This window comes from Gymnoscopelus braueri (assembly GCF_963280865.1).
Source record: "Gymnoscopelus braueri genome assembly, chromosome: 24".
NCBI classification, from domain to species: domain Eukaryota; kingdom Metazoa; phylum Chordata; class Actinopteri; order Myctophiformes; family Myctophidae; genus Gymnoscopelus; species Gymnoscopelus braueri.
This window is the reverse complement of record NC_137626.1, coordinates 11,109,652-11,135,983: the sequence shown is the minus strand read 5'-3', so window position 1 is coordinate 11,135,983 and position 26,332 is coordinate 11,109,652. Positions and strand designations below refer to the sequence as shown.

At 41.2% G+C, this 26,332-nt stretch overlaps 1 protein-coding gene across 1 annotated transcript in view; it reads right to left on the bottom strand.

Moving 5' to 3' along the window:
• Window positions 1-26,332, bottom strand: part of LOC308080294 (inactive dipeptidyl peptidase 10-like) — a gene marked incomplete at both ends in the record, with an annotated part of 115,615 nt that overhangs the window by 67,188 nt on the left and 22,095 nt on the right. The window contains 2 exons of the mRNA XM_080422090.1: window positions 11,265-11,360; window positions 13,128-13,245. Coding sequence (XP_080278216.1) covers window positions 11,265-11,360; window positions 13,128-13,245 — 214 coding nt within the window. The remainder of the gene's footprint in view (window positions 1-11,264; window positions 11,361-13,127; window positions 13,246-26,332) is intronic.

The following is a 26,332-nucleotide window of genomic DNA, read 5'->3' as shown; positions in this document are numbered from 1 at the left end:
TCTTAACTCCCCTGAGTCCCCATCTTTAAACCAATCCAGTTACTTTGATCGGTGCAGGATCAGATTGTAAATACCTTAATAATTTTTTTTCACTGCAGATAGTCTACATATTACATTTCAAATCATCCTTAACCCTTAAATTCAATTACTTTAATGGACTTCTAAATCTTTATTTGATGGCCTTCCTGCCCTAGCATTTGGCCTTTGTTCCCTCAAAAAATGGACAACACCAAAGGCCAAGTGGCTTTGCCCTAAAATTACAAAATTACAGGCCTAGTGGCCACTGGCCAGAATATACCTGAAATATTAAAATATTTCCACCGACCAAAGTGTAGTAAGGTTGTTGCTACAAACCTTATAGTACATTTTGAAACAGGCTACAGTAGATGTGTTATACTTGTATACACACACAGTATATATAGCCTATATATTCTTTCAGAAAATAATAAATGGAGTGAGTTGACCCGTCACTGACCCCACATTATGTATATAGTTGTATCACTATGTTTTGCTCCGCTTGCAGCAAAATAATGAAGGACATGTACTGTATTATTGACGAGATGTGGTTGTTAATGTCACATGTCTCTACATGTACTGTACCATTCACATGAGCTCCATTATTTGCAGCTGGCAGGGAAACTAGACGCATGCACGCACCCACGCACGCACACACGCACGCACGCACGCACGCACGCACGCACGCACGCACGCACGCACGCACGCACGCACGCACGCACGCACGCACGCACGCACGCACTTGTATTACTATACTTGTGAGGACATTAACATTTTAGGATGACAAATTTATGAGTGCCATTTATTTTTTTTAATATACGAAAAATAGACGATCTACAAGCTCACAGCACGAGTTGTGAGCTTGTAGATCGGCTATTTTTCTGCGCATGACACTGGCACGCAACTAAGTATAAAATTGTGTTTTACTCTCCAATTCCAACCCCCTGAACCTAACTTCTAAATGTGTAATCCTAATCGCCAACCTTTTTCTAATTGTAAACATATCTAAAAAAAAAAATTGTTCAACCATAAAAACAACCATTTTTCTTTCACAAGTATAGTGTCGCGCACGCACGCGCGCGCACGCACACGCACACACCCACACACACACACACACACACGTTATCCATTTATTCCTCAGGTCTCTCGCTCTTTCTCGCTCTCTCTAGTACTTGGCTGTATTCCTGCTGCCGTACTGACTAATCCGATGTGAATAAAGTCCTCTAATTTACATTAATCATACATTAGGAAAATGTAACGTAAACAAGCAGACTATGAATAATTCATCACGAGTGGATTACTGGAGCCTTCATAATGCATACACTGACCTGAAGTAAATGTTGTAATGAGTGTCTATGTACAGTATGGCCTCCTTATCTCTAACCACTGTGCTACTGTATATCGTCTCTGTCGGGTGGAAACCTCGCATGTCCAAAACTCGTACTTTTCAGGATTCAAATACAAAAATAGCAAAAGTAGCAGATCTACAAGCTCGGAACGCGTCGCTTCACGTCGCGTTTCGAGCTTGTAGATCTGCTATTTGTGATGCTTTTTTTGTGACGCTGTAGTAGGCCTGTCCCCGACTAAGGATTTCTATAGTCAAATCTGATTGGCCAAATGTTGCGTATTGTCGACTAATAGTTGACTAATGCAACAAAAAAAAAGTGACAAAAATAATAATAAAATAAAAATATTTTTTTTAATCATTTTTATGGCATGATTCAACTGAGATTGTCAGTCGAATCAGTCTGATTCGACTGACAATCTCTCAGTCAAATCATGCAAAAAAAGATGTTATGCAATAGAGGAACATTCCATTTGGGCTGTAGGGGTGCTTAGTGTCTGATTTAACATATACTTGCTTGGTTTCTCCCAATAAATCATGATGTATATCCTATTTTTGGCAAACTACTGGTTAATTAATATAACAAATTAGGCCAATCTCTCAGTCGAATAATAAAACAATTGAAAAACTTTTTTTTTTCATAATTCGACTAAGAGATTGGCAGTTGAGACGCCCCTCGACTGATTAGTCGACTATTCGAATAATCGAGGTCAGGCCTACGCTGTAGTATGATTATTAGTTTACAAAAAAACACAAAAAATGTCAAATATTTAGATAAGAGGTTTCCGCCCGACAACAGCGATATGCAACCTAAACACACAAGTCGGTCTCTGAAAGCAGTGGTTCTCAAAGTAGGGTCTGGGGTCCCCCCCCCATGGGTCCTTGAGAGGGTTTCAGGGGGCCTCTAGCAAAATGTATGTATTATAGCATCCAATTCAGTTGAACCACTTTAGCTCATGAAGACCTGAGGCCGATTCTACAAATGCCTTCTAAATCAGTGGTTCTCAAAAGTTTTCCGTGTCGAGGACCCCCAATATTATATGTATTTTTGGACCCGCATCTGAAAACGTTTTGTGCCAAGGATCCCCCAGAAGAGAAGATTTGTGTAAAAAAAAAATCATAATTATTCAAACTGTTTTCAACACGGGCTCGCACCGCATACAACGCAGGAGTCGGTGCGTTGCTACTCACTTTCAAAACTGCCCTAAAGAATCACCTTGAACAGGAGGCTGCAATTCCAAACTGGCCCCTGTCAAAGTCTTAACCTACCCCCCCTCCCTCCCCCCCTCCTAAAACTGTCTATTGTACATATTTCTTGTTTTTCATACCAGTAACCTGTAAGCTGACTGTATGACGTTAATAATAATAATAATAATACATACGATTTATATAGCGCTTTTCTAAATACTCAAAGTCGCTTTACATAGCAGAAAAATAACAACTTTATTAGAATTGACTAGTAAAAAAAAAAAAGGATCTGCATAGTAGTGTATATTTGTCTGTCTTCTTAAATGTCATCATGATTTGAGTGCACAGGGTTATCATTTTAAATAAGCCATTGTGCTTTTATGAGCGATCCAGTTTAGAGGACCTTGTATTGTGAATTGTACTTCCATGTACTGTTTCCATGTCTTTCTAAATAAAGTATTCAATCAATCAATCAATCAAAGCTTCCCGGCCTGCCTACGGCCGACAAACCTCCGCCGCGGAGGCATAAGGGGGCTATTGCCTCCTCCCCATGCCCACCAGGGGAAGCTCTGCCTCGGTCTAGTGGAGCCGGGCGGCCCCTGGTCCATGCCCGGGCGTAGGTGGGAACCACTATGCGCAAGTCAAAAGTTAAATTCCGAATGAATGCTTTGGGTCATGTAAATGAGGAATACTTTTATTCAGGTTCCATGTAAACAGTTGGGTATGAATCTCTGTTCGGAATGAGTTCATTCTGAATGAATAAATATTGTCCATGTAACCGCAGCCTTGTGAGCTTGTAGCTATGTTTTTATTTTTGTTTTTGTGACAGATGGGATTCAAGCTCAGACAATAGCAGACCTACAAGCTCACGACGGGACACGACGGGACACGACGTGACGCGTTGTGAGCTTGTAGGTCTGCTATTTTCGTGGTGCGACGGAGCATGACTTATAGGCTTCACTAATTAAAGGCACTGCTAGCCATCAACTTCAGAAACCTCTTATCTCCAGCGTTTCGAGCGTGTAGATCTGCTACTTTTGCTATTTTTGAATTTGAATGATCCTGAAAATTGACAGTTTTGGACATATGAGGTTTCCACCCGACAAGACGAACAATTAAACAAACACATCAAAATGAATTCTGTGTAAGGTTGTTTACTGTGTGTGTGTGTGTGTGTGTGTGTGTGTGTGTGTGTGCGTGTGCGTGTGTGTGTGTGTGTACTATGTGTGTGCGTGTGTACTACTCGTGTGTGTGTGTGTGTGCCAGCCGGTGTCTATAATGAGGAGCCACATGCCACAGGTCCAGTCATTATTATGATCTCCCTACGGAGGGAGAGGACACAGCAGGCGCTGTCTCTGTGTCACATCTAGACTACAGGACAGTGACACCGTCTGTCTGTCCCCTCTGTCCTTTTGTCTCCATGTATGTCTGTCTGTCTGTCTGTCCCCTCTGTCCTTTTGTCTCCATGTATGTCTGTCTGTCATGGATCTATCATTTCATTGCCGCATTTAAAGGGATAGTTCACCACCAAAATGACTTTCTTTCTATCGATTAGTCACCCCATGGTAGCCTCGGAAACCCAGGCTTTTTTTTTTGTTACAAAAGAAAAAAAGCCTGGGGGAGCCATGCAGGAACGATGGTCTTGGACCTTGTTATCTCCTAACCAATCAGAGTGCAGAGGGGCGTCGCTCTAAATTTGGTGACGTCAGCGTGCTCCGTGCACAGGCCGAGGGGGGGAGGGGAGGGGAGGCGGGGACATAGATTGGTGAAGCAATAGGAAGCCACGCACAAATCCGGGCGGCTGTGTTTGGGTCCGCCCTTCAAGACCATGGATTGAGCTCGTAGCCTCAGGCTACCCCATGGAGACTTGAATTCATGGATGTTTTTTTGTTTTTGTCACATTCCTAAGCCAATGATTTGATGACCGGCAGCGGTTCTGGTAGGAGACACAAAGAGTCTCCTTTGTGTCTCCTACCGGAGACATTAGCATCTTTCCACCGGTCATCATTTTTGTTCTATGACACTTGTCGTACGACATAATTGTTATACGACATAATTGTTGTACTATGTATTTGTTATATGATGTAATTGTTGAATGATGAACAGTAGCCTATATTAGATATTGAATCTCATTTTGATGTCTTTCTCAGTCCATCTATTTATCACCCAGTACATCATTACTTCTTTCAGTCAGTCACTCAATCACTCTCTCTCTGTTTGTCTCTACTCTCCAATCTGTCTATTTCCCCATCTTGTCTCTGTCTCTCCACACACACACACACACGCGCGCGCGCGCACGCACGCACGCACGCACGCACGCACGCACGCACGCACGCACGCACGCACGCACGCACGCACGCGCAACCTCGCTAAGCAGGCAGCCCCAAGACGGACCACATCAATTAACCCTTAAAGACCGGGAATGCATCTGTGTCATTTTAAGATTTCTTTGGCTATTCAAAAATAGCAGATCTACAAGCTCATTGCGCGGCACTCGTAGATCTGCTATTTTAGAAGAATCGTGAAAATGTGTGCAACTCTTTGAATATATATTTTGTAAAGCGAACATTTTTAACTCTGTTATAACTTCTGGGGGTCCCTGGATCAAAATATTTTGAGATGGGGGTCCACGGCACCCCCGGCCAAACACATCATTTTTGAGAACCAGTGATATTATAGCAACGCACGTTTTTTCAAAAAACTGTTAGGATTTAGAAGACATTTGTAGAATCCCCCAGAAGCAAAGATTTGAGTTACAAACGTTTGCTTTAAAAAAATATATATATATTCAAAGATTTGCACACATTTTCCACGATTCTTCCCAAAAAATAGCAGATCTACAAGCTCATAGCGCGGCACTCGGTGCCGCGCTATGAGCTTGTATATCTGCTATTTTTGAATAGCCCAAAGAACTCTAAGAATGACAGAGAGGCAGGTTCCCGGTTTGAACGGGTTAGCTACGCCTCCTGTCTGGTCTGTCAGCGATGCAGAAGCCGCTGGCGTGATGATGATGATGATGATGATGATGACGGCCGGGGTCCAGCCTCGCCATGGGAAGACAGACTAAGCTCTGTGAGCGTTGCTGCTCGTATAAAAGGGGCTGATCCCACGCCACACTGAGACGCCATCTGTGTCTCGAGGGGCCTAGCCGTGTCTCGTGGGAACTTGGTCGAACAGCACACACACAAACACACACACACACAGACAGCGGGGTTTTGCAACAGGTGCCATTTCAGTTATAGTTCAAAGAATTCTCTGCAAAAAAACAAATAACAAACGTGGCCGTCCGGGCAGAAACCACGTATTTCCAGATTTTAACTTTTCGTTTGTTTTTTTGTAAATTAATGCTTTACTTCTTCATACTACAGTGTCACACAAAAGTAGCAAAACATTGCTGATCTACAAGCTCACAACGCATCGCATTAAAGTGAAAGGGGTTACTTTCCTCTTCTACCCCGGATTTGAACCCCGGTTCCCAGCGCAAGTGCTGAATTTTTTTCTTTTTTACCATTGAGCTAATAGAGCCTGCCTGCTTGCTCAGGGGATTAATTGAATATTGACCATCAGGTAAAAATGTATGTCAGATCCTGTGTCTAGGTGAGACATGACCTTTGACACGATCTAAACGTTCTCAATAGAAGAGCAGGGAGACAAAATACAACCACCCCAACTGTATAAGTTATATTGTATTAACATACTCTACCATACAGATTGGAAAAAAATACATTTTATTCATAAGAATTGTCTGTCTGTGTATGGGTTTCTATAAATATTGAACAAAAAGTATTAGCAAAAGTTTGTGACTAAATGATAACTACATTGGATCCATTGAAACCGAGGTTATTTTTCCCCCATTTAAAAAAAAAAAAAGTACTGCAACAGTTTTGGACATACAAAACAAAGTAGGGAAAGTGAAAACTGGGTGATTTAGATGCAGGAAGAGCCTTCCTAAGCCAGAGCCAAAGTATGTAAAAAATATGTATGTATATAAAAGGGATACATTGTTTTGTAATAATAATAAAGACCTACAAAGTAACTAATAATTGTAGTGGAGTAAAAAGTGCAATAGTAGAAGTAAAATAACAACACATTGAAAACACTCCAGTCTAACGTGTACTTAAATAAATAACTTTTATTTTAATTTACTTTCCACCACTGACCTCCACGACACTGTCTGTCTGTCTGTCTGTCTGTCTGTCTGTCTGTATCAAGAATGAAAACCCATGCAAGCTGAACCATCTGTGCGCTCTCCTTCAAAAGGAGGGGGAAAAAATCGCTATATTTTGTGAGGTAATATAATGGAGAAAATGTCATTGATTTGAGCTACTCGTTAAAAAGTTGTGCTCTTCTTCTGCAGATTTTTCCCTTTTTTTATCCATTCAATCCGGGAAAACATCTGTGTCATTTTATATATATATATATATATATATATATATATATATATATATATATATATATATATATATGGGTGTTAGGGTGCATCAAAAAATACAATTTTAACCTGCTGATCTATTAATGTGATAAAAGTGTGCCAATGCATGTTGTTACAACATATGCAAAATATTTTTGCAATACGAGGTGATATAGAGGTGCAACGGCCATCAGCTTTTATGGCAAAAGGGGGTAACCAGCATACTATGCATGTTTTTACCTTTTGTTTATTATTTTTAAATTTTTATAATCTAATTTAACTGCCATCACCAACACATTGTGCATAATGCACTCTAGCTACAACTGTCATTTCAACATTCAACATAATGCTTATTTGGTAGCCATGCTAACCTGAGAGAATCGAGGACAATTCTAATGCTAACGAAGCACAATGCTGTGAGGCAAAAAGACTCCACCCTTTACCTGAAGACAATTGAGGTAATCTACTCTCTATTCTTTGTGTCGATGTACTTTTATTAAGGATATTTTCATATGAGTTGTACTTTTGGGAGCTGCCCGGCAAGCACGCTTTACCAAGGAGCAGCAGGAAATGACAGTGAAGTCCAGAATGGCGATGTTGGAGAGCGAAAGTGATGAGCATTGCGATACAGAAGACTGGCACCACAGCCTGCATTCCACCCTACATCCTCAGCCGGCCGAGTCTCGCGTCACTGGCTACACTGTTGAAGATCACACCGATGCAGCAGGCTGCCTTCACGTTTAAGTTCAGAGTTGGGCTGTAATTGTGCAAATATTTCAGCATCCTACGCAACAGCAGATCGATCACGCGGCCAAGTGCACAAGAACACCACAAGCAGTGGACACCATCTCCCATGTGCACCCTGCACTGGGACAGCAAGTTGACACTGATGTTGTTCAGCAATGTGCGCCAGTTGGAGGAGCGTTTGACAGTGGTGGTTGGAGATGCGGAGCAGCTCAAACTGCTTGGTGTGCCAACATATACAAAGAGGAAAGACGAGGCGTGCGGAGAGCTGACATACAAGCTAGTGCAGGACTGGTGCTGTGCCGACCAGGTTATCAACATGGTATTTGACACGCTGTGATGCAGATGCAGTATGCATGCATTGCCATCCAGCTCTCACTTGGTATACCACTGCTCTTGTCCGGGTGCCGGCATCACATTGGTGAGGTGCTCCTCAGCCACATTTTCACTGATCTCAAGGTGGAGACGTTACGCTCACCAGAGATTACCTTGTTTACTTGTTTGTTGCAGGACAACTGGAACTTGCTGCCGCACAATTACAGTGGCCCATTGTCCCGCTACATTACTGCCAATGCCGAACAACCGTTACTGGGCAAGTTACATGCTGAACTCACTGTACTGCAGCAGTGATAGACTACAAGCGAGGCGACTACCACAAGTTTGTGCAGCTGTGTCTTGTCTATCTGGGTGCAGATGAAGCAGCACAGACTGCAGTATACTTTCAATGGTCAGGAGCTCTGCACAAGGCGGCTGGATGGCCAAGCTCCTCTACCCTCTCAAGCTGGCTTTGATGGAGCAGCATATCGCCTTGCTTCCCCAGGGCACCATCACCACATGGCAGTAGGTGCCGAAGATTCGGGCGTTTGCCAACTTCATTGCGCACATCTACGCAACATGGTGGCTGACCTGTGACACAGCCGTAGATGCCGCATAGAATGACCCCAAACTCTACCACAACCTACACGTCTGTTGACGAGGGCATTGCAACATCAGCCATAAAAGCGCTGAAGAGGCACCTCAGGTACCTGACCGGTGAGATACTGCCCCTGGCACTCTTCAGCACCAAGGTGCCAGTTGCGTTGTGCACTTGCGGATGCCATCTTGGAGCACAAGCTAGATGACCTCGCCAAACCAGACTGCTGGTTCGGTATGCACCAGCTGCACATCGATCCAGAATTTCTCTCACTCAATGTAGAGGATTGGGCTACCAGACAGCGCATCATTCCAGGCAGGTGTGGTGAATGTGCGTGCCATCAACATTATGAATGACTGTGCCGAGCGTGGAGTCAAACTCACAACAGACTTTGTGGCAGCAGCCAAGAGTGAGCAACATCTGTAGAATCTGGAGGCAGTTGAGCAGGACCACTGTGAACAGCCCAATCTTCGCTGCTGCAAACGCAAGCTGAACACAGTGTTTTTTCGTTTTTCTTAAAATGTTAGAATTTTCTAAAATTTTTCAGTGATGTTCAATGAAAATGTCAATGTTTCTTCTTAAATAAACACATTTTGCTCCTTTCAGAAACATCTTCTCAATAACTATTTGTTGTATTTTTGAGAAATTGCCATGTTATGTTATCAAGAAATGGGAGTTCAAAAAGCACGCAAAATGGCACTTTTTGGCATAATAGTTAAATTGGACATGCTGCGTTGCACCTCTAAATCTGAATGAATGTTCCCCAAACGTTGCACACATCATTTGTATAGACATTGGAACAAAATGCAACACCTAACAGTTTGATATTTTGAGATAAAAAAATTTGCATTGCATTTTGATGCACCCTAATGGGTGTGGGTGTCAAAAAAAAGAAAAAAAAATCATGATCATTTTTTCAAATCTTTGAATATATATATATTATACATATTTTTTTAAGCAAGCATTTTTTACTCAGATCCTTGCTTCTGGAGGTCCCTGGAACAAAATATTTTGAGATGGGGGTCCGCGGCCAAATACAAATCATTTTGGGGGTCCTTGACATGGAAAGGTTTTGAGCACCACTGATATAGCAACACAAGTTTTTCTGAAAACGGTTAGGATTTAGAAGACATTTTGTAGAATCTGCCTCAGGTTTCTGCCTGACAGCAACGATTTCCACTTGATGTGCTCTGTCGCACTGGAGAAGGGCAGCAAATTCCAGTCTATCTTTCTAAAAATCATTTCTTAAAGAAGCACTTTCATTCACCCATTCATCCCCCTCGTCTCCAGATAATTGGTCCCTCAAAAAATGTTCCTCGGTTGGAAATGGGTGAAGTGGTCCTTCAAAAGTCTGCAGCAGTGTTTGTCTGTATGAGTGACGTTATTACACGAGGAAGGACATTTAAAAGATCGACCTCAGACTTGGCTGTCTGACTGAGCCACCAACTCTTTCAATCTCATCAAGTTGATCCCTTTAACAAAAAACAGGTCCTCATCCGTTTCCATTCCCGAATAAATGTCAAAATATCTTTAAAACATATTTTTGAGTTTTCGTTTCTGCTAAGCAGCAAGATAGGCTTAAACTAACTAACTAATTGATTAATTTACAGTAGGCCTTAGTTATTGACTGCAAAGGTGAAACCGAAGTGGGGTGAGAAGTGACAAGCGCTTTGTTTTCTACTCATTTTCCGCACTGCTGATGTAGGCTACTGTACATATACTGTTGAAAGACCTGGTAAAAAGTAATTGAAAAAACACGGCCCCCTCACGTATTAGGAGGGCAGTATGAGTCACCAGAACCAAGGACGGATGTTTTCGATGAATCTAACATGGTTAAAATGGAGTTTGAAGTTACAATGGGTTTGTATAGGAAGCGTGTCTGATAAAATTAATATCAAATAAATACTGAATCAAGCAACTTAAAAACTGTTTGGGGTGCTCACAAAATTTAAGCCAGGGTAGACGTTCAAAATGACCCCAAACATGTTTGAAAGTGAAATATCCCCATTAACCACTTGAACCCTAACATCGCTATTCTGGGGGGAACATTTGCCAGAAATATCTGCATTTTCTGGCGAAGAGAGAGTGAAAAAAGGGAGTACCAAGTACAGTTACAACTCAGGTCCGTTTTACTAAGCATAGAGGGTTAGCAGTAGTTCATTCAGATAACTCACGAATAGATTGAACCAATATTATAGAACGAATAGATTGAACCAATATTATAGAATGAGAATACAAGTGTGGATGTAATATTTTATCTTGGGGTTCAGGCTCTGCTACATTTTTCTACCTGCTCTGCACAATTAGACAACCATCATTAAACCATTAAGAGCCGGGAGATAGATATACAATAAGAACCCCCCATGGGGAACAGAACCAATAGCAGAGCCTGCACTGGAGGTGCTGGGGTGGCGGTGGGAGCAAACAGCCACATAACAACAAACCAGGAACACATAAAGGAGAAGGAACGCAAATTTAGGTGAGCTTAAATAACCCGCCCTATAGGTCATCTGATTGCCACGTCAGTGTATGACGTATGCGTCTTGCATAACACTGTATACACCCACATAGTAATGAGCATGTGTGTAACCTCTCGAGTGTATACTGCCTGAACTAACTTCGCAAGCTACGTAATCGTTAGTACTCACCACTGATCCACTTGGCTTCAGGGTCATGGATGGTGAACTCTGGTTTGAACAGGTCGTCCACGGTCAGCCTGGACTTCCTGTCGTCTGGGACCTCCGCTGACAAAAGACACAGACAGCAGGTTTACACTGAAGTAAGGTCATGTCCGGTTTAACTATCACATGGTGTGTGTGTGTGTGTGTGTGTGTGTGTGTGTGTGTGTGTGTGTGTGTGTGTGTGTGTGTGTGTGTGGGGGGGGGGGGTTGCATATCGTCACTGTCAGGCAGAAACCTCCTATCTCCATATTGTAACGTTTTGTGTTTTTTCGTAAATTAACGCCCCACTAGATCATACTACAGCGTCACACAAAAGCATCGAAAGTAGCAGATCCGCAAGCTCGAAAACGCGGCGCGAAGCGACGCGTTTCGAGCTTGCGGATCTGCTACTTTTGATGCTGTTGAATTTGAATCCTGAGAAGACATATGAGGTTTCCACCCGACAGAGACGATATACAAATTGTATATGTACAACTATTGAAACTGAACAAACAGCAGCCGCACTCTCAAAACACTGAGCAGGAGTTTTAACGCAAGCTTTCGGTCGTGTGTCCTTCTTCAGGCACACATGGAGTGAATGCAGCCGTACATAATAATAAGGGTTCAATGCAAGACACCTGTGTCCAACATTCCATTGACTACTACAGTAGATAGACACCAAGGGAATTGTAGTCCCAAATGTAGTGTACTACAGAGGCCATACTCAGCATCAAGGGATGTGTAGTCCTAAACCTATAGTGACTACAACAGCCTTAGACTCAAGTGTCTACACATATTAGAAGATTATAATAAAAGGTAGGGTAAGTGATTTTCTTTAGTTAAAATAAGTGTTAAATAGCTCTATTCTGATAGTACTCATTGCTATAGAGCAGTGGTTTTCAACCAGTGGTCCTTGAGGGGGTTCCAGGGGGTCCCCAGACAATGTAATAGTTAGTAAACACATTGACCCTTGTGTGTCTGTAACTCTGAGAGTGTACAAATGGAACCAAATGGACCCTTACGGGCCCATTTGGTTCCATTTGTACACTCTCAGAGTTAAATAAACACTGATGATGATACTACAGTGTAGATTGGGACCCCCAAGGAATCCTGAAAAGGTATTTTCTGTTTATTAAAGTGCCGCGCTACGAGCTTGTAGATCTGCTATTTTTGAGATTTTTTCAACATTTTTGCAAATACTTAAAGGTAGGGTAAGTGATTTGCGTTGGTTAAAATAATTGTTAAATAGCTCTATATTCTAATAGTACTCATTGCTATAGAGTGTTTGTTCAGTATTAGGAGTCTCCTTGTCTCTCCACCTCTTTATTAAACAGAAAATGCATTTTCGTTTCAGTTTCAGTTTCATTTCCAATTTTATCCAACCAGGACAGAGAACTCAATCAGGATACAGATTAAACAAGTGAAATTGGAAGTGATGACACTAAGAAATGAGCATGCAAAATTGGAACTGGAACACTGTACAAATTAAGCTTAAAAATGGGTACTTTCTCCTGATTGGCTGAGATTTTGACACCTACCGAAAAATGTATTTTCTGTTTATTAAAGAGCTGGAGAGACAGGGAGACATCTGTTACTGAACAAACACTCTATAGCAATGATTACTATCAGAATATAGTATTTTAACCTTTTAACAAAATACTTTTTGTTTTAACCAAAAAATATCACTTACCCTACCTTTAAATATATATATTTTTAAAGCGAACATATGTAACTCAAACCTTTGCTTCTGGGAGTCCCTGGAACAAAATATGTTTAGATCATTTTTGGGGGGTCCTTGACATGAAAAGGTTTGAGAACCACTGCATTAGAGAGAGTGTACTACCGTCGTACCTGGTGTGAGGACGACCACGGACATGGTGATGAGAGAGCAGACCGCCACGATCACCAGCAGAGAGATGGCGATCCCCTTCCAGTTCCTCTGGGTGGGGTTAGGGTCCACAAACTGCTCCTGAAAAGAACGCACAGATTGATGGGACAAAAATAGACAAGATATTTCAAAGTTATAGAAGGCAGGCAGTCAAAGTCACAGCAACAACTTCATATAATCGTTAGTGTCGAGCAGACACCGATTATCTCTCTTTGTGTTTTTTCATAAATTGATGCCATACTTGATCATACTACAGCGTCACACAAAAAGTTAAAAAGTAGCAGATCCACAAGGTCGAAACGCGCCTCAAACAGACGCGTTTTGAGCTTGTAGATCTGCTACTTTAGCCGTTTTTGAATTTGGTTAGGTTTCCACCCAACAGAGACAATATGCAGTGAATAATGACGTGTGATGAATACTATTAAGAAACATATAAATACTGCAAATTTCCTTAGAGCCCGTGAATCTTTAACATTTAGGGGTGTGTGACAGGCTCCAAAAAAAGACCTTTGAAATCACTGGGTCTTTGCAGGCTGCAGTACTTAACTTTCCACAAAATGACTTCAATCCCGTCTCGAAAGAACATTGCTTATCCACAGCATCTGCCGTTAATTCAGCATTAACCCATTAAGACCGGGAACGCATCTGTCATTTTAAGATTTCTTTGGCTATTCAAAAATAGCAGATCTACAAGCTCATAGCGCCGAGCTTGTAGATCTGCTATTTTTGGGAAAATGTGTGCAAATCTTTGAATATATATTTTCTAAAGTGAACATTTGTAACTCAAATCTTTGCTTCTGGGGGATTCTACAAATGTATTCTAAACAGCTTTTTCCCCCAAACTTTTTCATGTCAACGACCACCCACAATGATATGTATTTGGCCGCGGACCCCCATCTCAAAATATGTTGTTCCAGGGACCCCTCAGAAGCAAAGATTTTAGTAAAAAGTGTCTTTAAAAGATATATGTATTCAAAGATTTGCACAAATGTTCACGATTTAAGCAAAATAGCAGATCTACAAACTCATAGCGCGGCACGACTCGGTGCCACGCTATGAGCTTGTATATCTGTTATTTTTGATATATATAGTTAAAGTGGTTACACGGATGCGTTCCCGGTCTTAATGGGTTAACATGCTTAGAGTTCCCTTTTCAGCGAGTTATGCAAACCGAACGGTTCTCGCTCAAGGACACCTGGCTGCTGGCGGTGGACACGTCGGCTCTCACGGGGATTCGAACCTGTGATATTCCAGTCACACCCCTGGCTGCCGGTCAGACAGATGTCATCGTCGTCACGTTCTCTGACAGCTGGGGGACTGGCGTCCTCTGACCAGCAGCTTAAATTAAAATGTGAAAAGGCGTGCGAGGACACGGTGGAATCATTCCATTGGTCCATTTATTACAAGACAGACGTGGCTAAAAAAAAGAAGATGGTGAGGGAGATATTCATAAGAAAGAATACAGAGAGAAATGTGAGGTTTGTTTATTTCACATTTGCTTTGGCAATGTGAACGGATGTTTTCTCACGCCAATGAAGCTCCTTTGAATTGAATCGAAACAAAACATACTCTCTCGCCATGCCGTTCGGCCTGGCGGAGACAATGAATTTAATTAAGTGAGAGACAGACAGACAGACAGACATATTGTGACAAATATAAAGGCTATCCCAAATTCACCCAACTCCGAATTCACAACAAATAACAAAAACACAGGTAATTTTTTTACTCTGTCCAGGCAATCCCCTAGAGGTGAGAAAGCCAAATGTTCATGGTTGGAAGCAAAATATAAGTATAAGAAAGTAAGATTTTGATCGCGAAACAAAAAAAGGAAGAAGTTTTGAACAAGCGAATAGAGAATAGAGTCAAAGCAAAAAAAATGAAAAAATAAGAGAATGTATTCTGGCAGACAGGGAGACATAGAGAGAGAGAGAGAGAGAGTGCACAAGAACAACAACAGACAGACATTGAGCATGAGAAGAAAGAATGACAGAGAGATATAGTTGACACACACTATGTGTCAACTATGTGTCACGCACACGCACACAGACAGACAGACAGACAGACAGACAGACAGACACACACACACACACAGAGCCTCACTTCCCTCTGCCCACATGTCCTGCAACAGTAGTGTATCCACACATCTAAAGGGCCCTCCACACCAAGCACTATTGGCCCAGTAAGTTCTCAAACGTTTCCGTGCCAAGGACCCCCAAATTGATATACTGTATATTTGGCCCACGCGGACCACCCATCTGAAAACGTTTGGTGCCAGGGACCCCCAGAAGAGAAGATTTGTGTTCAAAATTATTCCAAAATGTCCAAACATTTTCAATATTTTTCAAATATTTTCAAAAATAGCAGATGTACAAGCTCGCAGCGTGGCACGAAGTGACGCGCTGTGAGCTTGTACATCTGCTATCTCCATCTCTTTAATCAACAGAAAATAAATGTCCAGATGGGTTGTCAATTTAAGCCAATCAGGAGAGATATGCCATTTATCAGCTTCAATTATATAGTGTTCCAGTTCCATTTGTGTCTGCTCATTTATTGTGTCATCACTTAGAATTTCACCTGTTTATCCTACTGTATCGGTTCTCTCTCCTGATTGGATAGGAATGGTATCCCGATCTGACAATGTATATTTCCTGTTTACTAAAGATCTGCAGAGATGGGGAGACTGAACAAACACTATATAGCAATGATTACAATCAGAACATACAGCATGCCCTCAGTATATAAGCTATGTGTTATTGTTGCGTTGTGAGCTTGTAGATCGGCTATTTTCAAATAGCCAACATTTAACCCATTAAGGCCTGAGTCCGATTCTTAAAATGTTTTTAAAAAAAAGTTTTTTGAAAAATATATAAAAAATATGTTTTCACGATTTTTCAAAAATAGCAGATATACATGCTCGTAGCGCGGCACTCGGTGCCACGCTATGAGCTTGTAGATCTGCTATTTTTGAATAGCCAAAGAAATCTAAAGTGACACAGATGCGTTCCAGGTCTTATAGGGCTGAAGTGGTTAATGTAGGCTATGTTTTGTAATAATAATCTAAATCTACAAAGTAACTGGTAACTAAAGTTTTCAAATAATTGTAGTGGAGTAAAAGTACAATATTTGCCTCTGAGATGTAGTGGAGTAGAAGTAAAAGTATAGAAAAATGGAAACACTCCAGTGAAGAAAGAATCCTCAAAATTGTACTCAAGTACAGTACTTGAGTAAATATACTTAGTTACTTTACACCACTACACGAGAGAGAGAGAGAGAGAGAGAGAGAGAGAGAGAGAGAGAGAGAGAGAGAGAGAGAGAGAGAGAGAGAGAGAGAGCCCACCTGTCAAAGGTCCAGCATAGTACTTACTTAATGACCAATTGAAGAGACAGCTATAGGCAGAGGCCCAATTAACATAAACGACCACTGGGCTTCACATATATTCTATTATGCAACCACACTGAATATATGGGACTGATAATGTCATGATATAATGGCCACAACGCCCACCATAGGCCTATTAATACTTCAATGTTTTGCAATGAAAACCACAACATGACACAACGTGTTCATGTATTTGGCCGTGGACCCCCTATCTGAAAATGTTTTGTCGAAATGTGTCAAACACTTTCAAGATTTGAGTTAAAAATGAGCTTGTATATCTGCTATTTTTGAACAGCCAACGTATTAAAATATGGATAAAGGAGTTAAAATGACTGTGACGCTGCAGTGACACATTTTGCTGGGGACCAAGGACCCCAGACTAGAGGGACCCCACTTTGAGAACCACATATCTTTAAAAAATATTTTGACCAAAATATATAAATTATTATTTGAAATACATTTTCATAGTCCTTACTCCATTTATTGAGTATAGGCCTACATCATATAACGTGATTTAGTCAATTTATATGTGATAGTTTTCTGTGGGGAGTGCAGCTGGCTGCATGGGGGAGTCAAAATGATAAATTTACAAAACTGTTGCTGTCGCTACATTTGATTTAGTCAACAACTTTTTGCCATGGTTCACATGACGCTCATCTGTCTGACAGTCATGTTTCAGGGCTATAGTCAACTTTTTGACAGTAAAAAACATGGACCCTTATTTGTATAGGTAGAGAGTTGTCCAGACATTATGGGTTTGTATTATTTTACATCACCAAAACAGCAGGACAGTAAATAAATCCAACCATGATACACAAGTCTCAGGTTAGCTCCATAAAGAACCTCTCACTCTGTATAGCGGAGTGAGAGGTTCTTTATGGAGCTAGTCTCAGGTATATGACCCCCAACAATGTCAGGTAGGAACTAACATTACAATGTTAAGCAAGGGAACTGAAAAAAAATAAAATAATAATAATAATAATGAAAAAATTATAATGAAGATAATGCCACATATAGCCTAAAAGTAAAGACATACATAGCAGGTGCTATTTTTGATTTGATTCTATTTGATTTATTAGACGTGTTAAAAGAAAAAGAAACGGATGAAAACACAATAAAGTCAGTGACTATTATTTCCACTGTGGTCCTTATTGGTCTGAGCAGTGGTGGAAAAAGTACTCAAATTCTTTACTTAAGTAAAAGTACCAATACTGCAATATAAAAATACTCTGTTACAAGTAAAAGTCCAGAATTCAAAATTTACTTGAGTAAAAGTACAAAAGTATTGGCATCAAAATGTACTTAAAGTACCAAAAGTAAAAGTACTAATATTTCGAAAATAGCCGATCTACAAGCCTCACAACGCGTCGCGATGCGACGCGTTGTGAGCTTGTAGATCGCTATTTTCAAATAGCCTAGGTATAAAATAGGGCTAAAGTGGTTAATGTATGTTTCATTATATCATAATTTACATCTGAAAAGTAACTAGTAACTAAAGTTTTCAAGTAAATGTAGTGGAGTAAAAGTACAATATTTGCCACTGAGATGTAGTGGAGTAGAAGTAAAAGTATTGGAAATTGGAAATACTCAAGTAAAGTACAAATACCTCAAAATTGTACTTAAGTACAGTACTTGAGTAAATGTACTTAGTTACTTTCCCACCACGGGAAAGGCTGCACAGTGCACACTGAATCACTCAAGTTGATTTAGTCCACCTGATTCGCATCGCAGACCTTTAGCCCAAGGCAGTCATTTCCCCTTCTATCTACCAAAATGAGACGGTAGTCTTAATTACCTCATCAGGTGCGTCTTTCTGCTTCTTCTTTTTGGTGCTTTCTTTAGAAGCGGTCATTGTTTGTTGACACACTGTGTGTGAATCCTCCGACTCCTTCAGACAACCTGTACTTTATCCTCTATACGAGACGCGCTGCTGACTGAGCGACAGACAGACAGACACCAGGACAGATCTTTATGAAATCATATAATAACGATCAACTCAGCTTTTATGAATCGAGTCTTTTTCTTCCCCCCCGTTGTTTTGGTCACGACTCATCCAACCAGACCGCTTCTCGCTATCTCTGTGTCTCTCTCTCTCTGTGTGTGTGTGTGTGTGTGTGTGTGTGTGTGTGTGTGTGTGTGTGTCTGTCTCTCTCTCTCTCTCTCTCTCTCTCTCTCTGTGTGTGTGTGTGTGTGTCTGTCTCTCTCTCTCTCTCTCTGTGTGTGTGTGTGTGTGTGTGTGTGTGTGTGTGTGTGTGTGTGTGTGTGTGTGTGTGTGTGTGTGTGTCTCTCTCTCTCTCTCTCTCTACTTACCTATCTGTCTATCTACAGTATCTATCTATCTATCCTTAGTATCTGTCTGTCTGTCTGTCTGTCTCTGTGGATTCTCATGGTGCTGATCTGGAATGATCACCAGTGTGCACGTGCGACTTGTGCCAGTGTGTGTGTGTGTGTGTGTGTGTGTGTGTGTGTGTGCGCGTTATTCTGGTTTATTTGACACCTCTATCAGCCGGGGTCAGCGCTCCCCAAAGCACCTTCTATAACCACAGAGAGAGACCTTAATGCAAACCGATAGGTGTCACTGAGAAGAGAAGACCCCTGAAGACATCACTGCTCCCTCCATGCTGCTTCACTGTACACCTCTACCACTAGATATAAATAACCTGAGAGAGAGAGAGAGAGATAGAGAGACAGAGTGAGAGAGAGAGACAGACAGACAGACAGACAGACAGACAGACAGAGACAGACAGAGACAGACAGAGAGACAGACAGAGAGACAGACAGACAGAGACAGAGAGAGAATGAGAATGAGACAGTAACATTATTGAGAGTGAAGAAATAGTAAAGAGAGAGTAAAGGGAGAGAGAGTGAGAGAGGATAGAGAGAAAGGGAGAAGCAGAGAGAGAGAGAGAGAGAGAGAATGACAATGGCAGATGAGCATGGGGACAACAAACACCACCAGAAGATATTTGTCTGCTCTTGCACGCTTCATTTCCCCCCCCCGTCTTTTTTTACTTTCTTCATTTGTTATTATTAAAGAGCTCACATCTAGAAGAGAGACAGATCCATTCTTTGTCTTAGGAGGATGGACACAGAGGGAGGTGGGGAACGAGGGATGATATGTCAGAAAAGAAATGATGCAGGCAAATGAGGAGGAGGGCGGGAGACAAAAGCTATAGATCAAGAGAAGAGATTCATCTCCTCTTTTGAAGAAAAGAGGGGTGATATGAGGAAATAAGAGAGTGGGCACAGAGAGGAGAGGCTCAGAGAGAGAGAGAGAGAGAGAGAGAGAGATGCATAAAAGCAAAGATCCTTCAGGCTTGGGTTTGGACTTGCTCTCTCTCTCTCCCTAGTTAAATATTTAACAGTTGGAACTAGAAACCTCATGGAAATGATCTATCAGTCTCTCTCTCTCTCTCTCTCTCTCTCTCTCTCTCTCTCTCTCTCTCTCTCTCTCTCTCTCTCTCTCTCTCTCTCTCTCTCTCTCTCTCTCTCTCTCTCTCTCTCTCTCTCTCTCTCTCTCTCTCGCGTTCCTTTCCTCTCTGTCTACAGCCTCTATTTATCAAAGGCAGTCATTTGTCATCAGTCAGTGGTGGAAAAAGTATACTCCATTGTTTTACTTAAGTGAAAGTATCAATACCATTATGTAGAAATACTCTGTTACAAACAAAAGTCCAGTATTCAAAATTTGCTTCAGTAAAAGCACAAAGGTATACATCAAAATATACTTAAAGTACCAATACTCGTTATGCAGAATGTCCCATTTTTTTATGTATGAAAATCCTTTGAAAATAGCAGATCTACAAGCTCACAACACAACGTGTCACGACGCGTTGTGAGCTTGTAGATCGGCTACTTTTAAATAGCCAAAGTATTTATGTAGGGCTGAGGTTAATGTATGTTTTGCAATAATAATCAACATCTAACTAGTAACTAAAGTTTGCACATAATTGAAGAGTAAAAGTGCAATATTTGCCTCTGAGATGTAGTGGAGTAGAAGTCTAAAAGTATTGAAAATTGGAAATACTCCAGTAAAGTAAAAAAAAATACATCAAAATTGTACTTAAGTACAGTCCTCGAGTAAATGTACTTAGTTACTTTGCACCCCTGTTCTCCAGTATAGCTCTGACCTATGCTGGTGTCTGGGAAGTTCACTCACGTCCCCAAGGCAGAGATATCTGTCCTCTCCATTCTCTTTGGAGCCGTCGCGTGTGCGTGTGTGTGTGTGTGTGTGTGTGTGTGTGTGTGTGTGTGCGCGTGCGCGTGTGTGCGTGTGCGTGCGTGTGTGTGTGAGCATACAGACAGCTGCTCTGGCTTGTGAATTCCTGTGGGGATGCAGGTCCTTTCAAAGCACAGTAGAATACACCAAGGCGCACCCCATAGACCCCATGACGTTGTGGTGGAGATGCTTTTATCTAGAGTGCTTCACATCTGCTGTATACCATCAGTGTTATGGTCGCTATCGGGCAGAAACCTCTTATCTCCCTTTTCTCATTTCTAGTGTTTTTTTTTCTTCCGTAAATTAACGTCCTACTTGATCATTCTACAGCGTCACGCAAAAGTATCCAAAAATAGCAGATCCACAAGCTCGAAACGCGGCGTTTCGAGCTTGTGGATCTGCTATTTTTCAGCATTTTTTTCTAATTTGAATTGGACATTTTTGGTTTCCACCCGACAGAGACAATACGGTACGGCAAGTGCTTCTCAAATGTTTTCATTTCAAAATATAACTTAAATGTTGTCCTAACCGTAAGCCTAACTATAAAGAAATCCCTTTTAACAATGAAAATGTAGCTCTAAGCGCAAGTTCAATAAGGAAGATCTCTCTCTCTCTCACACTTTCATCTTTATTGCTGGGGATGGATGCTCTGTTTAGCTTCTTAAAATTGTTCGTGTAATATAAGGCTGAAAATCACCCCCGCAGAATGACATATTATCAGCATATTATAGGCAAATTATACATTTCCTGAATCCTTAGGGTCATGTCAGTATTACAGGTTTTGTGTTTTGTGCCACTGATGTTTCTTGATGGCACAGGACTAAAGAAAAGATATGATTTAGGCAGATATTATGTACAAAATGTTGTATTCGAAGTTTGAAGAGCTCCAGTAACCACTGTACTTGTCCCACATATACACAAAAGGGCTTGAATGAAAGTGTCCCCTTAAAAATGATACCAAACACTATAGTGAAATATTGAAATATGTACTCAACAGGAGCCAATACCAAGATATGCACCTGCATCTAAAATGGCCTTTTTCAATGGGGGAAGGTAGCTGCAGCAGCTGATAACACCAATTTAGCTGTGACTCAGGAAGGGTTATCATACCAAAATGTTATCTACAGACATAGAGCTTCTAAAAAATGATAGATAAGTAACCTTTGCCACCTTTCGGGTACCGACATCTCGTCTGGCCCATGGACTAATCCTTTCATTCACAGCTTGGAGGTGTGAGCACTGCTAGCCAATCAGCAGTCAGCCAATCGATTGGCGATTGGGCTCCGCCTTTAAATATAACTGCCTCTACTTCTGTCATTCTCTTTTCAGCAAGCAAGCGACGAGCAACCCACCTCCATCCCCAACTCCACCTTGTTAAAGTCTCAATTGTCTAGAGTTGAGAAGGAAGGAGGTTCATCTGCACTGCCACCACCAGTGTCTAGACTCCAGGGGGTTCTCCCTATTAAAAGCTAATCTTAGTCTATATCTAAGTCTAATCAGCGAAATGTTTGATCTTTTATTCAATAAAAACTTTTTGATCTCTTGAACAAAAAGTTCCTCACAAAGTGTATTTCTCAAATTCTGCTATACTCATTGGGACATTTGGCACACTCACTCACTCACTCACTCACTCTCTGCATGCTCTACTCATTATAATCTACCATCAGAAACAATCACATAAAGCAACAACAGCATGAAGCAGTAAACATAGCAAACATTAGAAACTTGATGTGCTGCACTTTCCTCAATGCCTTCCGCAGTCATTCATCACTCAAAGCGATTTGAATGAAACCTCAAAACAATGTTTTTCATGGCAGCAGCCAAGGTCTTCTGAATGTCATGGGCATTTATAGGAGCCAGCCACCAGACACAGAGCGCTGGAGAACACGCTAGTCTGAGTTTAACACTGATGTAAAACTATGTGTCAGTAAATGCATTTCTTTCAGGAATGGAGGATAAGAATCTTTTTTTTTTCTCACAGAGAAGTGTGTATTTGCTAAATGTTTGTATTAAACTGTGCAATTTGTTCACACAGGGCACGCACGCATGCACGTACGTACGCACGCACACATGCACGCAGGCACGCACGCCAGTGGTGGAAAGTATCTAAGTACATTTACTTAACTTAAGTACTGTACTTAAGTACAATTTTGAGGTATTTGTACTTTACTTGAGTATTTCCAATTCTTTGACTTCTACTCCACTACATCTCAGAGGCAAATATTGTACTTTTACTCCACTACAATTATTTGAAAACTTATTTTCAAATGTTTTCTTTTCTTTAGTTATTTTTCAGATATAAAATATGATATTATGAAACGTTAACCACTTCAGCCCTATTTTATACCTAGGCTATTTGAAAATAGCCGATCTACAAGCTCACAACATTTTGAATTCCGGATTTTTACTTGTAATGGAGTATTTCTACAGAATTTGAGTACTTTTTCCACCACTGACGCACGCACACACACACACAGCTTGTGTCCTGACACACTTGGCCTCCCCCCGTGGAGCTGTGTCTGTTTCTAAGCCCCGCCTCCCCAGGGAGCTGTCAGATGCTCTGGGGAATCAATCCATGTCATCAAAACACTGCAAAAACACTGACATTTCAACACGTCTGATTAGTGCCCACACTGTACAGATAGAATAGAGCAGTTGTTCACGTCAAGGACCCCCAAATCAATACGTATTTGGCCGTGGGCCCCATTTGAAAATATTATGTGCCAAGATTTGTGTTGTTAAAAGTAGAATATGACCAGAAAAAAATCACAATTGTAGGCCTACGTACATCGGCTATTTTCAAATAGCTGATGTACAGTTTAAAGCAGTGGTCCGGGGACCACCAGTGGTCCTTGAGGGGGTTCCAGGTGGTCCCCAGCTAAATGATGGAGAGTTGGTAACCAAATGGACCCTAATAGCTCTTTAACTCTTGAGTTAAAGAGCCCATTTGGTTTCATTGTACGCTCTCAAGAGTTAAATTATTGTTAAACATCTGCATTACTTAATTAAATAATTGTTATTTTGATCAACGTTTGCCCGTTGTCTCTCCTATGGTACCAACATCAATACAGCAGAGGTCTGGGAGTCTAAATCTCATCAAAATTGGTCCGTGGCACAAATGCCACATAAATAATGGACCTTGTGTTTAAAGGTGTCATGGCCTCTGTCCCTCCCATTTCCTGCTCCTAATTCCCCATCAGGCCAGTCTCCTCTCTCTTGAAGCCTGGATGAGCCTGTTGCCCAGAATGCCCTCACCTGTGTGGACCAGCTGTGGCTCCGTTTGTCACTGACTAGGCCCCGTTCAGACATGCAGCACAGATCCAAATATGATTTTTCAAACAAGATTGGTTTTATGCAGTCTGAACAAGGCTATGGGGAAGATGATTCAAATCTGATTAGCATGCAGCCCTGGATTTGGGCTGCCAGTCTGAACAGGGCGGTTAGGCGGTACAGTTACTGAGTGTTTGGCTTGTATTCTAGTGTTGTGAGTGTGCTGTTGTGTGCAAGTGTGTTCTGTTCTGTTAAAGGTAGGGTAAGTGATTTACTTTGGTTAAAATAAGCGTTAAATATAGCTCTATATTCTGATAGTACTCATTGCTATAGAGTGTTTGTTCAGTTAAAGGAGTCTCCCATCCCATCATGTCTCTCCAGCTCTTTATTAAACAGCAAATACATTTTCAATGCTCTCTCCAGATTGGCTTAAAATGTGTCACCTACCTAAAAATGGACTATAGTCTGTTTACTAAAGAGCTGGAGAGAGTAGAGACCCCTGTGACCGAACAAACGCTCTGTAGCAATGATTACTATCAGAATATAGTACTTTAACCTTTTTAACAAAAAACAAAAAAATATCACTTACCCTACCTTTACGTTGTGTTTATTGTAAGTCAGTTGTTGTCTTAGTAAAGTCCGGTTTATTATGACCTCTGTCTGTCTCCTGCGTTCTTGTTTTGAGTTTCCAGTGTTCCTGCACTGAGGATCCATGCAAAAAATATCCATCCAATATGTGCTTGTATTTTAGGACAACACCACAGACCAGACACTAAAGTGTAGGTCCCTACCGATGTTTTACATTTTAGGCACAGAGGTGATGGCTGTGGGTTCATATTATGTCTTTTATTATAGGACAGATTTGTTGCAGTGCAGTCCTAACAGGATTGCAGACAGACATTTTCTTTCCACGGCCCCCATATGACATCCCATTCATCCTCATCAATGTTCACTCCTAATTCATTGTGCCATATCTGGGCGACCTTCAACACATCATCCGATTCCCGGCAGAGCAGGTTATAAAAAGGGGTTGCGGATATTTTGGTTGTAACTGCTCTGCCTCTGATGCTGTGGCATTAATGTCACAAGTAGTTTTTTTGGTAATGAAATCTCAAATGTACATTAATTATTTACATTAATTAGTTTTAAGGTTCAAGCTTTATTTATTGTTGGGGTGGGCTATTAGCATTTCCCAAGCTTATTTAGCTTTTCTCTGGCCAGAGTCCATACAAAAGAAAGAACAAAATAGAAAATTATCTAGACACCAGGTATCATCAGACTCAATGCAAGGCAACAGAAAAAAACAGACTCAACAAGGAGTATGTGAATTGTAGATAATGTAGATATGTGATCATTTGTTTTTCTTTCATTGAAAAACAAACACACAAGGACCGCCAAATACACATCAATTTGGCGGTCCTTGGCATGAAAGACTTGAGAACCACTGCCATATAATAGGCCTACAGTGTGTTCTTAACCTGTGTCCTGGTATAGGCTGAGCCAACAAAAATACACCACTAGAGGGCAGTCTGACAGTGCAAAGGAGAAGCCAGACCGGTATGCCCATGGAGGGAGCAGATAGGTCTGATTCATATTTTGCTGTACAAAGGTGTCGATCTACAAGCTCACAACATGCCATGGATGTGACACATTGTCTAAAAATAATTGATGTAAAATTATGTGCATAGCTGTACTCCCGGGTTTCCATAAAGTCGCATACCCTCTGGAAACCAATCAATTCCAATCAATCTGCAGTAGATAGATATGAACTGGAAACAAATACGAAGATGTCATATTTCAGTGGTTCTTATTTTTTATTTATTTTGATGCTATATTAACTCATTTTGCTGGGGACCCCTGGAACGCCCCTCAAGGACCCCTGGGGGTCCCCGGGACCCACATCAAGAACCACACTTTGAGAACCATTAGATCTGCAGTAGCCATTAGATCTCACCACACCACACACCACACACAGTCTCTGAAATAAAAACTGTGCGGCACTGCCCTCTGCTGATTGAGACAATGCGAGGCGCTGTGAGCTCAGCTATTTTCACAGTTTTTGCCTCTTTCTTGGGTAATATTTGACAAATTTTGTATAGTATGGTTTGTTAGTTTCGTAGTAGTAGGCTTATTATTAGTTTATTTTTCAAATTTTAGAGGTATTAAAAAGTCACTAAATTGTCACTTTAGAACTGTGCAGATACCCTGTATATCTTTATGTTGGTTTGTTTACTGTTTAGTAAGAAAACAATTCTTACATTAATCATTCAGGGGGGTCCCCAAATGATTTTGGGGCGTCCCCA